The 26603-nt window shown below is 46.7% G+C and overlaps 1 protein-coding gene across 4 annotated transcripts in view; it reads left to right on the top strand.

Annotated features, from left to right (window-relative positions):
* The window catches only part of LOC123170046 (diacylglycerol kinase 4), a 29711-nt gene extending 3355 nt beyond the window's left edge, over window positions 1-26356 (top strand). The window contains exons 2-14 of one of the 4 annotated variants that reach the window (XM_044587894.1): window positions 57-151; window positions 245-496; window positions 2027-2149; window positions 2450-2587; window positions 2669-2754; window positions 6673-6769; window positions 6866-6941; window positions 10333-10415; window positions 16384-16454; window positions 22834-22911; window positions 23194-23281; window positions 23413-23529; window positions 25811-26356. In XM_044587894.1, the coding sequence (XP_044443829.1) occupies window positions 257-496; window positions 2027-2149; window positions 2450-2587; window positions 2669-2754; window positions 6673-6769; window positions 6866-6941; window positions 10333-10415; window positions 16384-16454; window positions 22834-22911; window positions 23194-23281; window positions 23413-23529; window positions 25811-25975 (1362 nt within the window). In that variant the 5' untranslated portion in view covers window positions 57-151; window positions 245-256 and the 3' untranslated portion in view covers window positions 25976-26356. Of the gene's footprint in view, window positions 1-56; window positions 497-2026; window positions 2150-2449; window positions 2588-2668; window positions 2755-6672; window positions 6770-6865; window positions 6942-10332; window positions 10416-16383; window positions 16455-22833; window positions 22912-23193; window positions 23282-23412; window positions 23530-25810 lie in introns of all 4 variants that reach the window. The other 3 variants (XM_044587892.1, XR_006485025.1, XM_044587891.1) reach the window with 3 other exon arrangements.
* Window positions 26357-26603: the final 247 nt, after the last annotated feature.

Raw genomic sequence — 26603 nt, 5'->3', positions numbered from 1 at the left:
AAGTCTAGCCTGCAGCCTACCACCTCTCCAATGACACTTAGTTCTGGTACTTACAGCTCGAGCGCGATTTTGGCATGCCAAAACGGGAGCAGTTCAAGGAAGCTTGCCGCGTTCAGTTTGGGCCGTCACTCCACACCAATCCCTTGGGCAAGTAGGCACAACTGCCATTCACTTCCTCGACTAGTGCTCATGTGCCACAACAATGAGCCACTAACACTGTCCCAACAACGGTTTCTGTGCACAGTAGGTCTGCCCTATGGTCTTCGCATTGACATCAAGCTTCAGCTTCCATCTGACCTCCACACCGCCTTCTCCCTCGCCAAGGCCTATGAGCAGCAGCATTCCCTCCAACAACGTCACCGCACCAGCCTTCTGGTCCTACAGGGCACTTTTGCCCCTCCGATCTTCCTGCGGTCAATGCATCTACAATACCTTCCCCACCAGCGCCACTAGCACATGTTTTGTCGTCAACCACTCCGGAGCCAACCCCGCCACGGTAGGTTCGGCGCCTCAATCCAGCAGAGTTTAGCAGAACGTAGTCGCCAAGGCCTTTGCTTTATCTTTGACGAGATTTATGTTTGGGGTCACCGGTGCACGCGGCTCTTCTACAACCTACAACTTGCGGACAAGCTGTTTTTCAAGGAAGAGAGAGATGTTATGTGGACCAGCCCATCAAACATGGAGTCTTATCCCTTAATTAGAGTCCTAATTGATAAAGCATCTTTGTTAGTGAAGAGTCCAGTGGAGTCTTATATCACTTAATTAGAGTCCTAGTTGATTAAGCATCTTTGTTAGGAAAGAGTCTAGTCAGTTTAGAGATTGTATTAGAGTTTGAATAGATTTACGGGCTTGTTTGCCAAGTCTTGTCTATTATCTAAAGGGACCGGCCCCTCAATAAAGCAGAGAAGAATATTGTCGTTTACTTTTATCTACTTTTCAGTAATTAGGCTTAGGTCAGTAGTAGATTCTTCCATATATGCAGCCATGCTGTTATTATCGTCAATAGATGTTCATGTTTATTTCTGATAAAAAATAATATATACTACAGAGGTATATTAACCTTGCGGATATAACAATATTAATCTGCATTAGGGTGATCCAGTGTACAAATATGAACCTTGTTGATGGACTTAGCTGGAAAAGATTCTTGTCCATTGTTACAGTGATACCATGCTTACACGATTATGGCACTGCTAGCAAGAAATGAACTGCTGAAGGTCGGTAGATGTTGAACCATTGTTCAGGGAGCTGCTGGCGCAAGAAGATGGTGAACAAGTATGTAGAGGAAACAACTGAATAGTTGAAACATAATAGAAATCGGAAACTTAATATGCTTATTCTGGCACAAGTTTATCGTTTTCGTTGGGTAAGAGAAACAGTGTACACACACGCGCGCACAATAAGTACATAGAGTACCCCATATATATATGTACCCCATGCACGCACACACACACACACACACACACACAGTGTTTGTGCATGGGTTACTAAAATATGTCCAAGGTTTTTCTCTGCCGAGGAAAATGGGAAATGTTAGTTCTCACGACCGACACAACTGCATTGATGATTCTGATGGCAGATACAGAACACTGCAATAGCCTTTCACTTTACGCTCTGAATTGCATAAAAGCCTTTTCATTTTGTATGAATCTGAATTGGCTTTATTGTGCACACTAGAGTTTTATTTACTGTCGCTTAACCTCCATCCTTAAGAATCTATTGTTTTCTATTTGGGGGGGGGGGGGGGGGGGGGGGGGGAGGTGCAAGTATCTCAGTATAGTGGCAGGATATAACCTAAATTAGAAAACTCTCACCTTTCTACTTCCTGTATATGTTCTGCTCTGTTGCTGGAACTTGGATCAGCACTCTTTGTACTTATATTCTGGTTGAGCGTGGGAATATTGATCAACATGCTATATCTTCAATTTTTTTGAACTGCTGCATCTTGGAAGGCAGAAATATACCTTTCCAAAAAGACAGAAATACTAAGCAGTTCTGTTACTGACGCCAGCTTTTATGACTCCAGGTTTTCGATATTACGGTCGTTAAGCCATCTGCATTTGTGGAATATGGATTGGGTTGTTTGGAGCAACTTGCTGATTCTGGGGATCATAGTGCAAGATCAGTTCGCAATAACCTGAGAGTCATGGTAACTTAACAACTAAACACCATTACATCAGTTGTGTGGCATATAACTCGTATTTTTTCGTCAGATTTAAGGTCAAATTAGCCTTGAAATTCAATGGGGCCTTACCTTTTAGGAAGGAGGGAGTATTATACTATTCAATTCTTAAGTATTTTGAGTTGAAAAGAAGAAATAATCTGACTAAAATTATGACGGGAAGTATATTGTTTCAGTGTTCCATGCAATGCCGTACACAGTAGTCAGCAATACCCTTCTCATTTTCCCCAATGATTTCTGAATACTTACTGTGCTTAACGTACCTAGGTAGCAGGAGGTGATGGTACAGTAGGTTGGGTGCTGGGATGCTTAGGAGAACTATATGTGCAGAACCGGGGACCGGTTCCTCCAGTTGCTGTCATACCCCTTGGAACAGGAAATGATCTTTCCAGGAGTTTTGGTTGGGTAAAAGATGTCTTTCTTTTGTTCTTACAGTCTTCCTGTGATACTTACTCGGAATTTTCATCACTTAACTGTTATTTTCAGGGTGCTTCATTTCCTTTCTCATGGAAAGCAGCTGCTAAACGATCTCTCTACAAGGCTATTTTGGGCACAGTTTCATGTTTAGACAGGTCACTCTTGTTTATTTAATAGTGAAGTTTTTAAGATCTTCTACATATTCTGTTTTCTAATTTAGTACAAATGTGATGCATATGTATTAGTTAATATAATTTCCAGCTAAAGCAATCCCAACCTAATTTAAAGGACAGTTCCCTCCTGGTTGCCTGTGCACTTCTTGATACGCCTGTTGCTTTAGCTAGCCACCACCCATAACAAATAAGGACTAACATTGTCCTTGAAATGTACACCTCTCTTTCCAAATGTGTGGGTTTCAGACATGAATACGATCTCCGGTACACAGTTGACCATCACATTTTGATACTTGTATATTAGCAGAAGTTATAAAAATATATAACTGCTTGAAGTACTTTTGATGATAAATCTACTAATTTCACATGAAAAATGAAGTTACAAAATTGTGATTGCATCCATTCCTGAATGACATCTATTTGGGAAATGAGGTAGTTACTGTCATGTGGGGCGCCCACTACTAGTCCTTGGATTATACTCCCTCTGTAAAGAAATATAAGAGTGTTTAGATCATTACTTCAGTGATCTAAACACTCTTATATTTATTTACGGAGGGAGTACCAATTGTGATACATTGTAAGTGATTAATGTTAGCCTAAACTGCGAGTGCTCGGGGTTGAGCTGCGAGTGCTCGGGACTAGGAAAGGAGCGTCGTGTGGACTAGCACGAGAGAGACACTGGATCTTGGTGAGTGAAGCTTGAATGCCATTTTCTTGCTAATGAAGAAGATACATGTCCTTTTATAGGACTAGTTACGTACTGGTTAGCACAAGAGTTTGCTAGTAGTACTTGTGTGAACATGGAAGCAAAAATCCTAGCCGCACTGCCCTGACTACTATCCTGAGTTGTATCCTATCCTGACATGCTGCAGGTTATCCTATGCAGCCTATTTTTGACTTTGTTGCTCTTTGTTCACACTAGCTGTGCAGGAGACAGGGTTTAGTCCACAGTTAATCCAAACAGTCTTCATGGAATTTCCCATGTTAGTAAGATCCTAGTGATTTATCCTACAACATGATCGTAGCTAACACCCTCTTTAAAAAGAGAGAATCACATCTAGTGACTTTTAGTAGTGGTGAACACTCTAGCCAGATTGATTTCATCCTCTCGAGAAGAGAAGACAGGCGTGCTTGTCTAGACTGTAAGGTGATACATGGAGAGAGTGTTGTCCCTTAGCATAAGCTTGTGGTTGCTGACTTCCACTTTTGGATTCGTGTCTAGCGGGATAGGCGTGCCAGAGTCGCTAGAACGAAGTAGTGGAAGTTCAAGGGGGAGGTAGCTCAGACGTTCAAGGAGAGGGCCATTAAGGAGGGCCCTTGGGAGGAAGGAGGGGATGCGGACAATATGTGGATGAAGATGGAAACTTGCATTCTAAGGTGGCCTCGGAGTAGTTTGGAGTGTCCAGGGGAGGTAGAAGCGAAGCTAAAGATACTTGGTGGTGGAATCATGATGTCCAGAAGGCTATTAAGGAGAAGGAAGATTGTTTCAGACGCCTATACCTGGATAGGAGTGCAGACAACATAGAGAACCACAAGATGGCAAAGAAGGCCGCTAGGCGAGCTGTGAGTGAAGCAAGGAGTCGGACATATGAGGACCTCTACCAGCGCTTAGGCACGAAGGAAGGCGAAAGGGACATCTATAAGATGGCCAAGATCCGAGAGAGGAAGACGAGGGATGTTGACCAAGTCAAATGCATCAAGGACGGAGCAGACCAACGCCTGGTGAAGGACGAGGAAATTAAGCATAGATGGCGGGAGTACTTCGACAAGTTGTTCAATGGGGAAAAATGAAAGCTCTACCATTGAACTGGACGACTCCTTTGATGGTACCAACTCTACCATTGAACTGGACGACTCCTTTGATGATACCAGCTCTACCATTGAACTGGACGACTCCTTTGATGATACCAGCAGGCGTTTTGTGCGGCGAATCCAGGAGTCTTGAGGTCAAGGAGGCTTTAAAAAGGGTGAAAGGCGGCAAGGCGATGGGTCCTGATTGTATCCCCATTGAGGTGTGGAGAGGTCTCAGGGACATAGCGATAGTGTGGCTAACCAAGCTTTTCAACCTCATTTTTCGGGCAGACAAGATGCTGGAATAATGGAGACGGAGAATATTAGTACCAATCTTCAAGGACAAGGGGATGTTCAGAGTTGTACTAATTACCATGGAATTAAGCCGATGAGCCATACAATGAAGCTATGGGAGAGTCATTGAGCACCGCTTAAGAAGAATGACAAGTGTGACCAAAAATCAGTTTGGTTTCATGCCTGGGAGGTCGACCATGGAAGCCATTTTCTTGGTACGACAACTTATGGAGAGATACAGGTAGCCAAAGAAGGACATGCATATGTGTTCATTGACTTGGAGAAGGCCTATGATAAGATACCACGGAAGGTCATGTGGCGGCCTTGGAGAAACACGAAGTCCCAACAAAGTTCATTACCCTCATCAAGTACATGTACGATAATGTTGTGACAAGTGTTCGATCAAGTGATGGCGACACTGATGACTTTCCGATTAAAATTTTAAATAGGACTGCACCAGGGGTCAGCTTTGAGCCCTTATCTTTTTGCTTTGGCGATGGATGAGGCCACAAGGGATATACAAGGAGATATACCGTGGTGTATGCTCTTTGCGGATGATGTGGTGCTAGTCGATGATAGTCAAACAGGGGTCAATAGGAAGTTTGAGCTTTGAAGACAAACCTTGGAATCGAAAGGTTTAGACTTAGTAGAACTAAAACCGAGTACATGAGGTGCGGTTTCAGTACTACTAGGCACCAGGAGGAGGAGGTTAGCCTTGATGGGCAGGTGGTGCCTCGGAAGGACACCTTTTGATATTTGGGGTCAATGCTGCAGAAGGATGGGGATATTGATGAAGATGTGAATCATCGAATCAAAACCGGATGGATGAAGTGGCGCGAAGCTTCTGGCATTATCTGTGACGAGAGTGCCACAAAAGCTAAAAGGCAAGTTCTATAGGACGGTGATTCGACCTGCAGTGTGGGCCAACTAAAAGGCGGCATTTTCAACAGTTAAGTGTGGCGGAGATGAGCATGTTGAGATGGATGTGTGGCCACACGAGGAAGGACCGAGTCCGGAATGATTACATACCGGAATGATTATATATGAGATAGAGTTGGGGTAGCACTGATTGAAGAGAAGCTTGTCGAACATCGTCTGAGGTGGTTTGGGTATATTCAGCGCAGGCCTCCAAAAGCTCCAGTGCATAGCGGACGGCTAAAGCGTGCTGATAATGTCAAGAGAGGTTGGGGTAGACCGAACTTGACATGGGAGGAGTCCGTAAAGAGAGATCTGAAGGACTGGAGTATCACCAAAGAACTAGCCATGGACAGGGGTGTGTGGAAACTTGCTATCCAGGGCGAGAACCATCACATCAGTTGATCGCGAGATCTTATGGGTTTCACCTCTAGCCTACCCCAACTTGTTTGGGACTAAAGACTTTGTTGTTGTTGTTAGTAAGATCCTGGTGATTTGTCAAGTCTGTATTCGATGGTCCTGTTTTATGATGCCAACTGCGGCTGCTGATACTGATAATACACATTGGCTTTTTTTTTGGGTGGGGGGGGGGGAGGGGGGTGTTGCTCTAGTTTAACATAGCATGCTGTGATTGAAATGCCAGATAGTCATAGCTATCATGAAAGATTCCATGTACTACCTCTGTAGCTTTTTATAAGACGTTTTTAGAGTCTATAACAGTGTCAAAAAACGTCTTATATTAAGTTGCAGAGGGAGTACGTATTAATTCCTTAATGGGTTTCTTTATACGAAAGCTTATCGCAGAACTCGCTACATGATGTTTCCTTCTTTAGTAGGTATGGTCTGTACTTCCAGAATTGTTCACTTCCAGTTTCTCAGTAGCATAGTTTCCTTGTGCAGTTGGCACATCGTCGTTTCTATGCCAGAAGAAGGAGAAGAACAAGAACTGGATCTTCCCCACTCCCTTAGGCACCTCGGAGAGTGTACATTTTATGATGTACTGCTTATAGACTATCTTCTAGCAATTCATCAATCCAATGCAGTTTATTTTCACACACTCCGATCCACATGAATGCAATAATATGTCCTGCAGGATGGCACTGCTGAGGGAGAGTTGTCTGAGACAGTTTGTTGCTTTGACGGCGTCTTCTACAATTACTTCAGCATAGGTACTTTCTTTCTTGACTTGATAACTTCTAGCTGCATTGCCTGTATTTGTCTTCATTATTTAAGAATGTATTTCCTAGTATCCCCTAAATATTATTTTTAGGTTATGCTCTTATTTGGAATAATCTTGGTTATATATCTATTTTTTTCTCTCAAGAAAATGCAAAAGCCTTGAGTTTCCATGCGGTTGTCTAGACGGAGTGACACATTTGATGAAACTAGTCCACGAAGGCGTCCCCCCGTCGGGGTGGCACGCCGTTGAGTGCAACCCGGAGAGCACCTCGTGCCACACGCACGCTATAAGGAGCAGCGTGAGGAGATGAGCCATCGTCTCCTTCGAGTGATCACAGAGTATGCAGCGCGGCGCATGTTGCAGGCCCCGGCATGCGCTCTGCTCTCCAGCAGTGACTCTTGGACACCGAGAGTGTTGGGTCCGGAGAGGCTGAAAGATGGACCCTGTGCACCAACCGTCCAGTCTGGATGTACAACTAAAGGGTTATCACTGTTAAGCCTCATGCACTAGCCAACGCAACCAAAAGTCCGAACTGATGGAAAGGGCTAGTGCAATCCACATATACTGTAACACCCCCTCTCACGTGTGATGGGGAAGACAAGTCAACACGTGCAACTGGAAGAGAGCGACGGCGCGGGAAACTCACATATGACTCAAGAGGCCTATACGTGGACACAAAGGGGGGCAACAACAATTTTTAGATAAATTGCGCAAACCAGGACTTGAACTCAAGACCTTAGCTCCGATACTATGTTAAGCTTCATGCACTAGCCAACGCAACCAAAAGTCCGAACTTATGGAAAGGGCTAGTGCAATCCACATATACTATAACAATCACGACTCAAAACCCTCTGTCTCCAAGATCCATCAGCGGCCGGCTTGGCCTCACTGACAGTCCGCTACCCTGAGACCAAAAAAAGAAGCTCAGGCGCCGCGCAATCTCCGATATGGTGCGACCATCAAGCAAGCGATTCTTCTAGAATAAGGCAGCAGTTTTCTTGCCAGCCACCATTTTATTGGATGCAGTGAACACCTCGCGCTCATCACAGGAGAATTGCAGGTCAAGGCCCCTCCAAGGATGGAGGGGATCGGTGCACGTCCACCACAACCAACGGACCCTTAGGCTTATCGCCGTTCTGCCAATGTAACACCCAAATCTCCCAAGCGAAGGGGCCTGCACACCTTGAACCAGTTGACGTGGCAATGGCCGCACTGTGTAGCCACCCTGCCCAGCCAAAGGAAGCCTCTTAGGATTTTGTCAATCTGTTTCTTGGTCTTCTTGTTCAAGCCGAGGACCACCATCTGGTGCAAAGGCATGGTAGCCAGAACTGACTTGACCAAGGTGGGACGTCTCCCCTTGGCCATCATGGAGGCCTTTCACGTGGGAAGGCGGTCGGCAATCCTGTCAACCAAGTTTTGGAGCGCCTCGCTCGACAACCTCCTCAACACGAGAGGGATCCCGAGGTGCTTGATCGAGGTGGCACTCCATAACCGATGCTGCCTCTAGGGCGTTGTTGGGGCCCTCGCTGTCAGATCTTGAGGTGCTAGGCGACGGAGCTACTCGAATTCCTTGGCCTTGGCTAGCAACCTGTTAAGAGTCTCAATCATCAACACAAGCAACATCAAGGAAAGCGAGTCACCCTGTCTCAGACCCTTATTGTGCCAAACCACCAGACCCGGCTCACCGTTGAGCATCACCCTCATGCTACTCGAGGACAGGATGATGACAATTCACTCGTGGGTTATATATCTTTTAGTGTCTTCTTCTAAGTGAAAATCTTGTTTGCTAAAAGAAACACATTTGATATCCACCTTCATATATTTATTCATATGTATTAACAAATCTGTTGCAAATCATTCTAAGGTTGAGAAAACTTTTTTTTAACATGTCGTGGGGGGGGGGGGGGGATCCCCACCTGAATATGATCTCTATTCAAAGAAAATGATCCAGTTTATGAGGGAAACCAGGTCAAAAACCGTGATCCGGTTTATGAGGAAGACCGGATCAAAAACCTTGATCCAGTTTATAAGGAAAACCGGACCCAAAAACCATACAGCCCCCAGCTCACTTAAACCCCACATGTCAGTGGCAGCGAAAGGGGCCTCTTAGCCAGGATCCGCGAACAAAGGGGGTTATCGTCAATTCCCCCCATGCGAGAAAGAGGAGATTACCGGGTTGCCGAGAATGAAAAACATCAACTGAGGAGAGCAGGAGGTGAGTCGGCATGGAATTTCCGAGTCAGCAAGCTGACCGCCGAGATGTAGAAGGCAGGAGAACGCCACCAAGGTGGACGCGACGTCTGCAGGCGTCGTCGTTGTCCGCTGGCAAGGATTGCTCCAGCCTCCACATCAACCAAACGACTCAACCCCACCGAGCAACGTGCAGAAAAGCAGCACCAGTGGACGGATCAGGAGCAGAGCGTTTGGCAAATTTGGATCCGAGGGATGATGCCGTTGGTGGACACGAGCCATCCAGAGAGGGCGGTGGGGGTCGACGTGGGCATGCTGGCGGCGCCGCGGTAATGAAGAGGAGAGGTGGATGGGTGCTCGAGGCTGCATGATGGAGAGGTGGGGGCGCAGCCAACCCGCAAAGCATCAGGCGCCGAGAGGCACATAAAGCGCAGGCTACGCGAAGAGGGCGGCCAGCTCCAATGAGCAGGCCCGGGGGCGCAACTACCAGCGCGAGCGCCGCACAGGGGCGCCAGGAAGCGGAGGTGGTCGAGACTGGACGCACACGGGCGCGCGATGGAGGCGTAGTGAGTGGGCGAGCGGGAGGTGGAGAGCAGCGGGCAGAGCTGGAGCGGAAGAAGCGGAGGTGGACGAGGCTGGACGCGCACGGGGGCGCGTCGAGACCGGAGGGAGAGGGGCGAGCATGAGGTGGAGCGCCGCACGGTGACGCGTCGAGGTTGGGGCTGTGGATCTGTATCTGGCTGATTGGAGCTGAGAGAGGGAGAAAAAGAGCGCGGACCCGAGCCGCGAGCGTCCTCGCCGCGGCCGTCCGCCTTGGGGCTTTGCCCTTGGCTCATTATCTTCTAAAATAGTCGATCATATATATTTATATTGTTCTTGGGTGATACTCCCTCCGCCCCATAATATAAGAACGTTTTTGACACTAGTGTAGTGTTAAAAACGTTCTTATATTTTGGGACAGAGGGAGTACGTTTGTACATGTTTATGCTGTTTAATAATAAGTGAAAGTAATAACACAATTTTTAGTACTATCCTCGAAATAATAAGATGAATAATCTTCTTGTGTTATACATACGTGGAGCTTGTTTTGTTGTTACCATATGATGTTTGTTGTATCTAATTTGTCTATGGCGTAGGAATCTTTCAGAACAAAAACATGCATTCACTGTGCACTTTATTTGAAAACGCAGGGATGGATGCTCAAGTGGCTTACGGATTTCACCAACTACGTGATGAAAAGCCATTCCTTGCCAGTGGTCCTTTATCTAATAAGGTATGCAACTTAGTGAAGCCCCTGCCTTCACTAAATAATGGGAATTCCACAGCTCCTCGGCCTAAACTTTCTGATATAACATTGCATGTTCAAGTTTTATGTCCTTTTAGGTTCTATATATACATGTAATGTTGACTTGGAGTAGGATCATTGTTACTGTCGTAGTTAAAGTTTTGACCATTAATGATGCAACCTTCTTTATGAGAGGGGGGGGGGGGGACTGAATAAGAAAGGTTGCATCCATGATAGTGCTTGTTTCATGTGATATCCAGTATTGGCAGTGTAGTTTTCCAGTGCCAACCAAAGAGTCTAGTCTAGGTCTTCATGAAGAAATATAACAACTGTAACTCGGAAGGCATATACTGAAAAGCAATAGTCTGATCCTGCGCACTGTAGTGCTCAAAGGAAGCATCAACACCAATATGATTTGGTGAGCTCATGCTTCATATGGTCACACGCAATACTAATAGCACTTGTACTGTCTGACAAGAGAGTAGTTGTAGTGACAGAAACACCAAAATCCACAAGCAGCCATAATAACAGTCATCTCTGCTGTTAAAAGAGCCATAGCTCACAACTCGGCATTTGAAATCGAACGAGAAACTGCAGTATGTTTCTTCTGTCTTCAAGGCAATGAGAGAACCACTAAGAAAAACACAGTTAGCAGAAAGGGACCAACGATCTGAATGATTGCTAGCCCAAGTGGCATGTGAATAGGCCTGAAACTGGAACGAACTGAAGCGTGGGAAGAAGAGACGGCGAGAGATAGTCCCATGATGATATCATAGAAGACGAAGGAGGTGACAATAGTTGGCCGAAGTGGGAGCATAAATGAAACGACTCAGAATGTAAACGAGATAGGAAAGGTTTAGACAAGTGACAACTAGATAGATAGGACTCCCATCAAGATGACGGTAGCGTGTCGGATCATACAAAGACTGACCGTCAGAAGCACAGACGTGGACATTGTGCTCCATCGGAGTCTCAACAGTGTGTTGTGTGCTCATCAGTAAGGGCAACACGAGCAAGAAGACCATGGATATAATTCTTTTGGGAAATAAAGAAGCCATCAGAGATAGAAGAAACCTCAATCCCAAGAAAGTAGCAAAGAGGACCAAGATCATACAGAAGAAAATGCTCACTAAGACATGCCTTCACAAAGGCAATGCACTCAGAGTCGTCGCCAGTGATGATCATGTCATCAACATATAGAAAAAGAGTTCGACCATGAGTTGAAAGGTGGACAAAAAGCGCAGGATCATGAGCAGTCGCCGAAAAACCAGCCGCAGTCACCACTGAGGAGAAATGCTCAAACCAGGCATGAGGGACTTGCTTAAAACCATATAGAGAGCAATGAAGACGACATGTCGTACCACCAGGAACAGAATACCTAGGTGGCGGCTGCATGTATACCTCCTCACGTAACTCACCGTTAAGAAATGCATTCTTGACATCAAGCTAAGAGACAGACCAGTGACAAACATAAGCCATAACGAGAAGTGTGCGAACGGTGGTCATGCAGGCCACGTGAGCAAATGTCTCATCGTATTCATGACCATGCCTTTTCTCACAGACCACAATGCGAGCTTTCTAGCGTTCAAGAGAACCATCAGAATGAGTCTTATCCCTATAGACCCACTTACATGTGATGGCACGGACATAGGATGGGAGATGAGATCCCCAAGAGCAGCAATATCCTCTGCTATCGCATGCTACCATTCGGGATGAACAACAACGTCACGATACGCTCAAGAAGAGTTGTGCTAGAAAAACCACAACAATCAATAGGTGGAAGCGGGCGAGCGTAGAAAACATAAGTAGGTTGAGCTGGAGGTGGTGCGTCGCCAGCAGAAAGAGACAGGGTAGTTGAGGGAGATGGCTCACGACGAGCATAGTAAAGAAGAGGACGAGGAATCACCGGGGAAGCCTTAAGCGGCGAGGGAGACGAGGTAGCCTCGGGTAACAAACGAGGTGGGGAAGCCGCAAGTGAATACGGCGTGGGGTGTGACGCCCCAGGAGCGGCCCTATCCAGAGCACCTCCGCTAGTATCCGCATAGTGTCAATCCCAAGATAGCCACGAAACACAATGTACACGTGGCAACGTGCACACTATGTGGGTGGAACGGTCGGTATCACAACACAATTGTTCAACAGGTCTGCAACAGTATACAACAGCTACAATGAGGCAAATTTAACAAATGCAAATGGAGTCGTTCTTCACCAAAGAGATCCCAGGGCACTCACATCGGCGTCCATATCTGATTTGCAGCATGGGAATGCAAATGAAACCATCCTTCACCAAAGATATCCCAATTTTGTGATTTTAGCAAATGCCTTAAGAAGGCTAAAGAAAAGCAAATGACGTCCATATCCTGTCATCCCACTGTCTGAGGAATAACCATAGCTAACGTTGTCCTTCACCAAAGGGACTGCTTGCTCCTAATGTTGCCATCTGATTTGTAGCATCCGAATCAAAAGAATTAATATAGCAAGGTGAGTACCAAACTGTACCCGCAAGACTTACATCAGATCTATACTAAGTATGCAACATTCTCAAGGAAAGGGGTATATGTGGTTTGAGCGGCAAAAAGCACTAGCATTCTGTAGAGATACGCTACAACTTGCATCTACCAAAGATAAGGAAAGAGAGCGCAATCACACACGAGGAAGCAATCCCAAGGCACTCACACGGTTGACAAGTTTTATTCATTATTAATTGAAGTTTTATTCACATGGTTAGCCGCAGTGACTGACGGGTGGGGCCATGGGTGTGACTGTGCTGGTGATGTGGCTGTGTGGTGATGCAGGTTTTTCTCGTAAGCTGTTTGCTAGCTGTTGAAGTGTATGTGGATTGCCTAGCCTTTTCCATCAGTCGGATTTTTGGTTGCGTTGACTAGTACATGAAGCTTAACATGGTATTACGGCCTAAGGATTTGAACTCAAGACCTTAGGCCTTGATAACACTAGCCACAGTGGCTGACCGGTCGAGCACTTGTCAGTTCACGGATTAAATCAGAAAAGGGAGGCTTTTGCCTTGGTGGAGAGTAGAACTAGGGATCGCCCGTTTGTGGCGCGCTGCATTGACTAGATGATTTGCGTTTGTTTTTGATTCAGAGAACATGCAAAGTCTGAAGAAATGAAGGAGGTGCCTTGTGCATGATGGCGTACTCTGGTGACCTCTGGAGCTCACCCGAGTTCGCAAACGTGTGCATGTGGGTGCGGAAAAGACTATGCCTAATGCAACGAACGATCTGGTGGACACGAGGGACCATGTTGTCACTTGAGAAGCTCCAGCGGTGACAATCCGTGGCGGAGCTGCTCGGATGTGTGTGGTTGACATTCTACAGCTTGTGATCAAGCGGACTGAGGCGTGAAAAAGCTTCCTGGGGTCTCCCTGGGCATGCAGGGGTGCTCGGTAATGACGTACGCTACCTAGCACTACGGCGGCAAGATACGAGCGCGTTAGGAAACTAGGCTAGAGGATGAAATCGACGATGCTAGGAAAGGGCTTTGGTCGAGGAGCTCACGAGGAGGGGGCTGGAGTAGTCGAACGGGCCTGAGGAAGAACGACAGCGACAAATTTCTCGGAGGCGCGTTGGGGTTGGAGTCAAAGTCGACGGCAGAATTCGTCGTGGGCCGTGATCGTGAGCTTGTGTGTGTCGGTGTGGAGGAAGTAGGTGTGGTCGCGGGGCCCCGGGGCATGCTGCGCGGCTGGCCACGCGGTCACCATGAGCGTGAGCTCTTGAGCTCCGGGTCAGGGCATGGGGAAGAGGTTGGAGGGAGGAGAGTTACCTGGTGGTGGCAAAAGGGAGGAAGAAGGGTTAGGGTTAGGGTTTGGGAGCGCGGAGTGGCTTTATGGGTTGAGGAGGTGCAGCGGGGTGGCTGGTGGCTGACGTCCCCGAGGGGGCTCACGCGAACAGATCCATGGAGATGTACTTGACTATGTAAAAAGTTGTTTCTCGGTACCAGAGGCATCAGTAGCATAACCTGTCGATGGAGAACTGAAAGAAGCAACTAGTAGACATTTAGACGCATAATCTCCAACGTAGTTAAGAGGCTCGATAAAATAGGTCAACGCAGAAGCACCAGGCGATGAAGAACCCAAAGCATTAAGCGAGTGTCGAAGTTGTTAAGGACACCACTAAAGTAGTCGACGTATAATCTCCAGGGGAGGAGCGACCACCACCACATGTGGAAACCACTAAAGGAGGCGGTGTGGCACGATCAGTCCTGTCTCTAGAAGTCGATGGAGAAGACAAGGTCACAGACACAAAAGTAGTCGATGGACTACCGATGAAAGTCGCGAGAGGAGTTGTTGTAGAGCGGCCACCACGATCTGCGGATGTAGAGCAACCATCATTGTCTGTGGAGATCGCTAGAGGTGTTGCTATAGAGCAGGCAACGTCACATGTGGATGAGCACCAAGTACCGAAGAAAGATGCATGCACGGGACGGCATTAGTGTAGAAACACCGGCAAAAAGGTAGTGGACAGCGAGGATGAGGCGTACCCGAGGACATGGACATTGTACATTTTTTTACAACAGAACGAATTAGCCTGTGGCTGCCTGGAAATGCACTTAGCTGGAAAACAGAAGTAGCAGCAGGAGAGCCACAGCGTAAGGGCATCTCCCACTCCGTGCATCAAAATGCCGCGAAACATTCGGACAACACGGTCTAGACAATTTGTGCCATCCAATGTCCGCGGATCGGTCTGCATGTCCGAATTCCGCCAAACCGTAACCAAAGTTGGGGGAGATTTGGGGGAGTCCGGATGCCCTCCACACCAGACTCCGACACACCCGGCCCTCCCACCCCCCCAGAGCCCTTTCCCCCCACCCCGTCCCTGCCCTCTTGCTTTAAGTCTGTGCTCACCAAGACCGCCGCCGCCTTTACACTCCTCTGGTAGCCGCTCAGTTCTTGCCGGACCACTGCTGCTCCACCCAGGCGCCCTCTACTTCGTTTCCGTTGCACCGTCGGATCCGTCTGTAACCTAGGTATCGTCTGCCTCTGCCGACTCCATCCATGGCAGACACCACGCCCGGCAAGTGTTCGGCCTAATGTCAGTGAGAATATTTTTGACCTTCTTAACGTGAAGCAAGCACGATAGCGGGGTACTCGGTGACACCATAAACTCTTGCAGTCGACGAGGAAACGTTAGTAAAACTACATTTCAGGATGCGTTGTTGGCCACAAAGCGCGGATTGTAGGCATGAACCAAAAGGGCATGATATTTTGGCAACATGTGCATTCTTGGTTTCATGAGAGCAGTACGTGCGGGTGTAGCCGCCTAGAAGTACGTCTGTGAACCATGCTTTGGCCGGTTACAGATCGGATCGATTGATCTGGCGACTTGCGCCCTGACCTCTAGTTAGAAAAACATGTCAAAACTACAGCGGTGGCTTGGGCGGCCTGATCCAAGCGGCTAGGAAGCAATGGCTGGAGGCTGGAGGGTGTGCGGGCATGCAGACTGCGGAGAGCTGCAGCGGCGGCCGGCAGAGGTGGACGGCGGAGACGGGGTTGTCCAGGGGCTGGATCCTTTTGGCAGGGCAGTGACGTCCTGGGATGAGGAGATGGTGAGGCGACATCGGGGAGATCGAGAGAAAAAAAATCAATGACGAGTTGCGGCGTCTAGGAATAAGAGGTAAACCTTGAGCTCTAATACCATGTTAGGAAATAACAACTCGTATTTCAAAATGATCATAGACCATTATATATGCGCGTGCATGTGCAGAAAGTCTCTTATACAACGGTGAAATACAAAGGGTACACCGCTAATTTTATTTTGGTTGAATAGGTTGATGGATACTTTCTACTAGCGTATAGTTCTCCTTTTGTGTAGTTTCAACTTTGTAAATTTTAATTATAGCATTTGTGGCTTTCAACAAATATTCTTACCTATAGTTCCTATAATAAGCTTCTGGAGTGACATATGATAATTAAATTACTGATTGGCTGATTTTATGACAGTTAATTTACGCAGGATACACTTGCAAGCAAGGGTGGTTCTTTACACAGTGTATTAGTGACCCTGAACTACGGTATGGTATTTCCTTTTTAAAGATTAACGTGGGTACTTTTACAATAGAATAGTGATTGCTTTCCTTTGGAAGGCTGAACTTGCTTACCGAAGCGCCCGTTATAGAATCATGTTTGATCCAGTGATGTCAGTCCCGAATAGAAAGAAGTGTATATAACCCCCTAAATTTTCACGTTTCGGCTACATCACCCCCTCAACTCCAAAACCGGCTACATAATCCCCTCAGCTTTCCAAAACCTGACGAAACACTCCCCGACACTCTGGTAAGTGGTTTTAGACAATGGTCTTGCCAACGTGGCAGCGAGGCCAGGTGTTGAAGCCCCGCCACGTCACCCTCCTTGACAAGTTGACATACCCATCCATCACCAGCTCTGCCATTTTATTGAACACTTCGAGTGTGCCACGCACTGTGCGCCCATAGGAGGCCGACACCCGCGTACATATCAATCAGTCACATGATGGTCGTGAGCTAGGCCAGTGGAATGTGTGTTCTCATTTGTTGGATCCATGAGACGGAGCCACGGGAGCGAAAGCCATTGTCGTACTATGGAGGCGCTTCGCATCTTGGTACGGATGTTGGCATGCCCAGCTCTGGTTAGGACCGCGTCACACAACACCGGCCGAGATGCTGACATCGCCCTTCTTCTGCGAGGACATGCCTCGACAGGTGTAGAAATCGCAGCACGCCATGGAATGCGTGGAGCGCGCCGAGCCTGTTAGAGTATATAGGCATATCTCTGTATTTGGTAGAATAGGATTTGTAATTCATCTCCTGCCTTATCTCTAGGAGAGCTTCTTGCCCAACAAGCCTTGTACTCTATATAAACCACCCGAGAGGCCCAATACAATGTGCACCGCATCACGCCAATTCTCGCCCCTCTAATCCTCTTACAGAGCCGAAGCTCGTCGGCGAGGTCCACATTTCTAAGGTTGGTAGCAACGACCGGCCGTCGAGCGCCAGCGCACACGAGACGCCGACCCACTAGCAGGGGTAGACGCCATGCCCGACCGCTCATCTTGTCAGAGGACATCGCGGGTCTGTGCTCCGTGGAAACAACTGAACTTGAGAAGCCTGAGGTCACTGCTGCCCTTGTCCACCTTGTTTGTTGTCGTCTAGCAATTCCCTGGCCGACACCCAACAGAGACGCCATGAGGAGCCTCCTCGGTGACCCCACGGTGCTGCGCATCGACATCAACGTTGACAACCTCTTCGAGCTGACCACCTCCGTGTTGTGCAACACGAACACCACATAGAAATAGCGCCTCGAGTACCCATGTGTGCATCGGTAGTTCGTCAATGCTGCGGACAAGTGCGATGACTACGGGGCGGCACCAACTTCGGCTTCTCGGAAGGTGTTGCGATCGTGGGTGATGCGGAACGAGCCCGGGGAGCCTGGAGCAGAACATGGGTTGTGTGTGCTGTGGCATCGCACTTGACATCGGCTTCTACTATGAGCGGGAGGGGCTGCTAGGTCCTTGCGTCAACGACGACCTGGAGGACGAGAAGGACATGGGGGTAGAGGATGTGATGTGTGTGGCGGAGCAGTATCACGCCACAGGCTGGTGTTCGATTCGTCGGAGGATGCCGCAGCCACCTACCTCTTGGATGAGGCCTACGCAAGCGTGCAAGCGGTGTCGCAAGTCGTGATGGTGCACCTTGAGGAGTAATTCCGCTGGTTGCTGATCCGCGGGACGGCGACGCTCACCGTGGACGACCTACACGCATGCCTCATCTGTCATCTACAAGCAAGACGCTACAGCAGTTGAACAACGACTGATGTTGCTGCTCGTACGAGGCCGATGCGAGCGAGGGAGAGATGGTCGTGAGAGAAAATAGTTGGTTACATTACACCGACATATGGGTCCCAGGATGAGCTGCCAGTATAAGTCGAGCACTGAACATGGTCAACATGCCACATGGGTGAAGCCACCTTCAAAACCAGCGTTGGGGGTGTTTTGTCTGGTTTTGAAAGGTTGAGGGGGTTATGAACCCTTTTTAGAGTTGAGGGGTGATGTGGTCGGGCGGGGGGGGGGGGGGGGATGTGCACTTCTTTCATCCTAGTGTAGATCCTTTTGATCCTATTGGGACTGGTTGTATAGTTCGTTTACCTCTGTGGCTACCATTTTGCGGCCGAACTCCTACCATAGTTCCTTTCACAGGGGGGATATGCACTTCTTTCATCCTAAATACTGTCTGTAGATCCTTTTGATCCTATTGGAATGGTTGTATAGTTCGTCTAACTTTGTGGCTACCATTTTGCGGCCAAACTCCTACCATAGTTCCTTTCACTTTTGTGCCAACGCTTGGTACTTTGTTATCCCGTTATTGGAATGATAATGGAATATGTCTAGGAGGTCGTTGAAAAAAACAAAATCTAGAAATCTGGAGTCACCGTTGATTAAGTGATTATTTTCGTACTTCTACTGTCCTTTTAGAAAATTAAACAATGAGTTGTCCGCACAAAGAGCAACATGTTGAAATAGTTACATATGTGATTTGGGATCATGGCTTCGAAAAGTTTGCTAGTTTACACAAAGTGCAAGTAGCCAAGAGAGCGCCTCGCGCCAAATGTCCCTGGTAAACGGGCAGTCAACAAGAAGGTGTTGCATGGTCTCCGAGGTTTGGCCACCAGACATGCAAGAGGGATTGTGTGGCAGCTCTCTGTGAGCTAGGCACTGCACCTGCGAAACACCGATCTAGACTGGCAGAAGAGAAACTTGAACTTTCGGGAGCCCATGCCTTCCAAGTTTCCATGCGTTGCATTTGATATAACTATGGAAGGTCGCCCTATAGCATTGAATAGACAACGTATACCTCGGACTTCGTCCATCTCCAAACAAGGCAGTCTAGCTCATTCGAAAGGTTCCTGCAAAATGCATATCAACCAATGCCACGATGGCTTATCGACTGGAAAGGCCAAGCTTCACTTGGGGTAGATCTTCACGAATTAAGCGATCTCCAAGCCCTCACAAACATCTTGGCTCCTTCATACCATGAATGACAGGAGGCACGCACCCTCAAAAAGTAACAAGATAAGATAATCTCCTCTACACTCAAAATGTCATAGGGTCGATCTTTGTATTGGGGGAGATTGGGTGTTTGAATGATCAGCTTGAAATCAAGGGGGGACAGACTGAATCAAAGGTATGGCGTGAATGTTGGTGAAGAATGCCCTTTGAACTCATCAGAAAACTATGGAGGTTTGAGTAGAATGGTGGGACGGGTGGAGGTATATATAGGTTGGACCGGAAATGTGACCGTTGCACACTTATGCGCACACCTCGGAAGCATCGAATGATCTCACCTCAGAGGCACCAACTGAACTGTCGCTTTTGAAGCTCAAACAGTTCGGCCTGAATTCATTCGGAGGCTCTGATTAGCATTGTCACTGGCGCACTCGCTTCTGGATATCGTTCAAAATATCTGACCAAGGGGAGTTTGAAGGTTTTGACCTATAGTTAGAGGCTTGCACAACAGGTTTGGTGGCTCCGACTCGAAATGCGCTAGAGGCTCCTAATGACACTTGGTTACAACTAAGGGTGAATATGAGCCGAGCGGGGCTCAGCCCGAGCCTGCTAAAAGCTCGTTGGCGACTAGTAGGAAATATGCAACTTGTATTTTCCTAGGGGTGAAGGACTAGTATGTATATACTGTACATGTGGTAAATATGCAGAAAGCCACTTATACTATGGGGAAACTATACAGGCTACATGGAAACATAATATAAATCTTAACACCCCTACAAAACTCAGGGTGAATCCACAACACCAAGTTTGGAGAGATATCCATGTTGTGCACTAGTCTCGTCGTTCGTAAAGAAATCCGCCAACCGTAACTCGGAAGGCACATACAGAAGAGCAATAACCTGGCCTTGCACACCTAACCACACAAAAGAAGCATCAACACTAAAATGCTTGGTGAGCTAATGCTTCATAGGGTCGCATGCAATACTAATAGCACCTGTACAGTCTGAGAAAAAGGGAGTGTAGTAACTGAAACACCAAAGTTCTAAAATAACCACCGTAACCAAGTCATCTCCGCCGTTAAAAGAGGCATATCTCGTAACCAACTACCTTTTGAGGAATGAATTATGTCTCGGGGTATTGCTCAAGTTCGGAATGGGTACCATTGGAACTGTATCGGCATACAAATCTAACACCTTCATTTTGACAATTTTACCCTTGCTTACTCCATATTCCATTGAACTTCTTGCTTCTGGGATGCTTTTGAAAATACTTTTTTCCAAGATTTACTTCAGTAAAGCATTTTCTTGCTCAAGTGTAACTTGGCTAAGAGGAGAGTTAGGAGAATCAATAGAAACATGCACATTTGAGGATGTTACATGAGAGGGTGTAGCAATAGGTGCAATCACAATGGATAATGATGCAGATGCATAGTTTGAACCATAAGAAGTCTATTGAGTCGACACATGGTGTGTATTGAGAAGCTATGAGTTGCTTAACAATATAAAATGCAGTCTTATGTCGAAGATCGTCACTGAGGCAAGGATGACCCACTTCAATTCGTTCAGTTTAGCCAAGCCAGAGCACGTGCATGATAGAGGGGGGGGGGGTGAATATACTATCGAAACAAGGGGTCTACGCAAAACAAGCGTGGAAGCAAAATTCGCAACGAAGGTAAAAAATTTGGGAGAGAGGTCACAAACACTGATTTCTCCTGTGTTTGAGATAGTTGGCGCTATCCTACTCCTTGTTGATGGAGGTGCGAAGCACAAAGGTCTTGGTAGTGTCGCCCACAAAAGGCCAACAAAACGCATACCCCACCTATACCACCATGGCTAGTCGACCACAAAGGTCAAGCCTCACTCGCGGTAGATCTTCACTAGGTAGGTGATCTCCAAGGCCTCACAGACTTCTTGGCTCTTTCACACCTTGAAGGCTTCCAAGCACATCTAGCAGATCTAGGAGGCACACACCCTCCAAAAGTAACAAGATAAGGTTGCTTGGTGATGAATACCTTTGCTTGTGCTTTGAAAGATAATTTCCTCCACACTCAAACTCTCATAGGACAGATCTTTGGATTTGGAGAGGTCGGGTGTTTGAATGATAGACCTGAAATCACGGGAGGGAAGAAGATATCAAAGCTATGGCATGAATGTTTGAAGATTGCCCTTTGAACTCAACACAAGACAATGGAGGTGGAGTGGAATTGTAGGATTGGTGGTGGTATATATAGGCTGAACCCACTGACTGATCGGCTCAGACGCACAGAGTGAACTACAGAGTGGTTTCTTTTGATAGTATCAACGTACCTATGGAGTCAATGTGATTTTGTATCACTAAAAGCTACTCCCTCTAAACAAATATATGGCGTTTTAGATCACTAGTGACCTAAATCGTCTTATATTTGTTTACAGAGGGAGTATAAAGGATGTCCTTTGTTGAAGTGTATATGTGGATTCCCTAGCCCTTTTCATCAGTTTAGGCTTTTGGTTGCGTTGGCTAGTGAATGAAGCTTAACATGGTATCAGAGCCCAAGGTCTTGAGTTCAAATCCTGGCTTTGAGTCTATCCACATGTCGTGCAGGTGAGAGGGGGTGTTGAAGTGTATATGTGGATTGCCTAGCCCTTTTCATCAGTTCGGACTTTTGTTTGCGTTGGCTAGTGCATGAAGTTTAACATCCTTAACCTTGCCAACACTTGATCTTGAAATTTTTTGGGGTCAACAACTATCTTCCAACTTGCATCTTTTGAGACTATCATGAAAAACAGGTGTAAACAATAGGCCCTTTAATCAAGTTGTCATATATCATTTTTTTACTATTTACTGTAGATCAACAGCCCTACTGTCTTTTATTCCAGAAATTTTTGCCCAGACCTGTTTAAATCCACTCTCACTGGGAGCGGGTTTAAACAGGTCTGGGCAAAGGATGCAATTTCAAAAAGCCAACGAGGATTTTGTCGATCCAGGCTCTGTTCTCAAGCCCCTGGACCATAGTGCGGACTTTGCATCGACGCTTAGGGACCTGGCGAGGATGTCAGATGTGATCTCTGCCACATCACAACCGCTGAGCCAACAGTTAGACCAAAACCGGCATGACTGGGTCAAGTTCTGTTGAAGTGGAGGCATGAAATAGGGCAAGCTCAAAGGTCGAGGCTTCAATGCCGCGCCCAAACCAGCAGTAACTGATCGGTTGAGTTTAGAGTTTAGATGCCCAGAACCATAGGTTTATCAGTTCCCACTGCTCTGATTTTGTGTACTGTTATTATTGAGTTTGATATGTCTATGTTACTCATTCTTAACTATGAAATTTTCTAAGCTAGAATATAGAAGTAAATAGGGGTCCATATAATTAATGCTCAGACTAGAGAAATACTGTGCGGGAGGCCTCTTATTCTGTCTGTTCTTTGTTATATCAGGGGACTGACAAACATTATCCGTTTATCAATAAAGAAGATGGACAGTTCTGAGTGGGAGCACATCCCTGTACCATCAAGGCAAGTTGGCAATTTCTTGGTATTAGTGGAATAGTTCTGATCTGCACATTTGAAATTGACGTAGCATTTAGTTATTGGAAGCATTGGGTCCAACACATCAAAAGATAACATAAGTTCCTCTTCTCCTTTTTTTTTCAAACATGATTGTGTCTTGAATTGATGTGGGATAACTGAGACTACTATGGACACATACTAAATAATGCAGTGTCAGGGTAGCTAGATATCACTCTCCGCACAAATATACATCATGTAATTACTAAACAGAAAAATGCTGTGATGCAGTGTAAGGGCTATTGTTGCGTTAAACCTTCACAACTATGCGAGTGGAAGGAACCCATGGGGAAATTTGAAGCCTGAATACTTGGAAAAGGTGCTATGAATACATTGATGTGATTATTTATTGTTTTTCCTGTTTACAAACATTTCATCCCAAGGAAGCTGGAGCACTATCTATTCATTGAGAATAATATAATGATTTTTTATATATTTGTTTATGTCTAGAAAGGATTTGTCGAAGCCCAATCAGATGATGGCCTTCTTGAAATATTTGGGTTGAAGCAAGGGTGGCATGCATCCCTTGTGATGGTTGAACTTATATCTGCCAAACACATAGCACAGGTATTTGTGTACACAATAATTAGGTTGGGTAGTCGTATGAAATGAAGAATATCTATTGTGGTAGCTGTTTACTACCTTTTGTTAATCGCCATAGAAGAATACAGTTTTATGGTATGTATATTACTTAGTGGGACAGTTGAGGAAAAAATAACCTTTAGGTGTATTGGTGACAGGTTAATGCATGGAACATAACTATAAAACTTGAGCACCGACCTTTCATACTCTCTCCAGTCCAAATTAGAGGTTTTTCCCAAGTCAAAGAAGTTTGACCAACTCTATAGAAAAATATGCGTGTTGAAATATTTTCTTATAAACTTGGTCAATGTATATATTTCTAGACTTGGTCAAACTTCAACAAGTTTGACAAAGATAAACCTCGAACTTCAATTAATTTGGAATGGAGCGAGTAAGGTATATTTTTCTATAGACTTGGTCATCAAATTAAAAGGAGTTTGATCTAGAACAAACCTTAAACTTCAATTAGTTTGGAATGGAGGAAGTAATTCACTACAACATAGAACCCTCATGCCTCTCCCTATGCTCTAATGTGGTGTCGCCTCTCGGTACTCCATATCATATTTTTGTCTCTGTGGCATAGAATTAATGAGGTAAGAGTAGGAAACCGTCTTATATTCTACATACCATCTTTAACGCAATCCAACAAAGAAATCGTTGAAACTTGAACTCATCATCCAATTTGACGGATCGCCCCCGCGTCGCTCCACACGGGTGTCTCGGGCGGTACTGAAACCTTGCCGTTCGGCGGCTCTCTCTTCCCTCTTTCTCTCCCTCGTTGCCTCTAGAGGGGGCCGCCGGCTCGTCGTGCAGCCGCCGGTGAAGGGGGCGGCGAGGCCTTCGGCTGCTCCCCTGCCACGGGCGAGGGCCTGGATCTGAGGCGGTGGCTTCGACTGGTGTGGGTGGCGTCCGTCCGCCGGCGGTGGGCGTTCGTCAGCGCAGTTGGTCGGACTTCCTTGGCTGCTTGGGCAGCAGGGTCCCGGTGGATGACGTCCTGGCATGAGGTGGTTCCCCGTGCCCCCTCTCGTCAGATCTGGGGCAGACCATCCTAGCGAGCGGCTCTCCCTATCAGCTGGTCCAGATCTCCGGCATCCGTGCTCGGAGGTGTTGGTGGCGGGCTTGGTGGGTCTCGAGATGGGAGCTTCTCCGGGGGAAACCTCTGGCCGATGGCGGCGGCCACGTTGTCGATGGCGCTCCTGTGTCATTCGCCTCCTTGGTGGCGATGGCAAGGTCAACTCCCCTGCCCCTCCTCCCTCTGTGTCGGGTGAAAACCCTAGTTTCTCGTGAATGGGCGGCGGCGGCGCCATGGCGTCGTCACCTCCTTGGAGGCGTTGTCTTGGGCATTTAGATGGAGGGTGTGTGCAGCGAGCGCGGATGATTCCTGGTGCCGGAGGTGGTGGCGGTGTGGCATCTACCGCGTCGGTGACTGCGGGTCTCGGCGGCGTGGCGCAGCGGGGTCTCGGTGATGGACCTGCGCAGGGTGGTGGCATTGTCTGGCTCATGGTGGCGTCGACGGTAGTTGGGGGCGTCGACGGTAGTTGGGCCTGGCAAGGTCAATGCATGGATCTTTCCTGAAGTTGGAACAGCGGAAGATGGCGGTGGCGGATTCTGGAGCGTGCACATGCGGTTCGTGTTGAGGATCTGCTAGACCGGCTGGGGATCTCGGCTCGCCAGCGGGCGGCTTAGTGAGGCCACCGGATTAGATGGTGTGCATTGATGCGTGGTCAGGGCACTTCATCGACCTAATAGGTGTGGCGACATAGATCGCCAGGAAGGAGGCTCTGGGTTGACCCATGTATTTGATTTTGTCAGATTCTATTGAATAATATAATAAAAATGGTTGTGCGCATCGATGTAGAGGCTGGGGGTTATCCTCCTTTTTGAAAAAAAATAATCCAATTTGACTCACATTGTCTTAATAAGAGTGTGGACCATTGAATTAAATACTTGGTATATTTAAGATACAACCAATTGGATTGGTGGGTATCTAAGTGAGATGGCATACTTATAAGAGACGACCAATGGGACTGACCACAAAACAGATAATATAAATTGGTTAACTTTGAATTACAAATCAATTCCAAGTCCATTAACTGGAAATATGAGATCACGTTGATGTGCTACTCCGGTAAGCAAATGAGGAAAATAAAAAGAAAGGAAAGAAAAGATTAAATAAATATTCTGTAAAACTGAAGCAAGAAACATAAGGTGTCAATGTCAACATTGTAGTGTCCACGTCATGTTATAACAGTTCCAATTGTTTCAGGCAGCAGCAATCCGGCTAGAGATCAAAGGTGGCCAATGGAGGGATGCATATATGCAAATGGATGGGGAGCCATGGAAGCAACCACTGAGCACCGAGTATTCGACATTCGTTGATATCAAGAGGGTGCCTTACCCATCAATGATCATCAGCGGTGCAGATCGCTAATGAGAGCCGACAATTTTATGCGCTCGCCTAGCTGGACCTGCAAAGAGCAGTTTTCAGCTTCCAGCCTGGAAGCTCGATGAATTACAAGCTCAATCCTGATCATCCTTGTGCAAAGCCGTAACAATATATGAAGCTGTGGATACATAGAATTTGTATAGCAACGATAGAATGTAGCCATGCCACTGCTTTGATCTGAGTTATGAACTTAATATCATGCGTACTGGATGAAGTTGCTCTTGCAAATTGTTTAGTTATTCGAGGGTGATACTGACAATTTTGTTGTAAAAGCGAGGCTTGAGACAAACTAATTTTTGCCAAGTAGGAAACTTTATGGAAACTATTAGGCGATGTGATATATATAACCAACATTACTACGAGGAAGCTCATATCCTCGTGCATACTCATGCACTAGACTAGAGACCCCATGTTGGTACGTTTCGTTCACTATTTTGTGGAGTTAAAAGTTACTACCTCTGTAACTAAGTATTTAGTTATAGAGGTAGTACTAAACTATATATGTGAGTCATTAGTTACATGACATGAAAACTTGGTTGAAACGTTTCAGTATTTTTTTAGGTCGAAAGTTATCATTTGATACTATAAGAGTTACCCACGTTGTTCATATGTT

Source organism: Triticum aestivum, chromosome 7D (genome assembly GCF_018294505.1).
Source record: "Triticum aestivum cultivar Chinese Spring chromosome 7D, IWGSC CS RefSeq v2.1, whole genome shotgun sequence".
NCBI classification, from domain to species: Eukaryota; Viridiplantae; Streptophyta; class Magnoliopsida; order Poales; family Poaceae; genus Triticum; species Triticum aestivum.
This window is presented reverse-complemented; position numbering and strand designations above follow the sequence as displayed.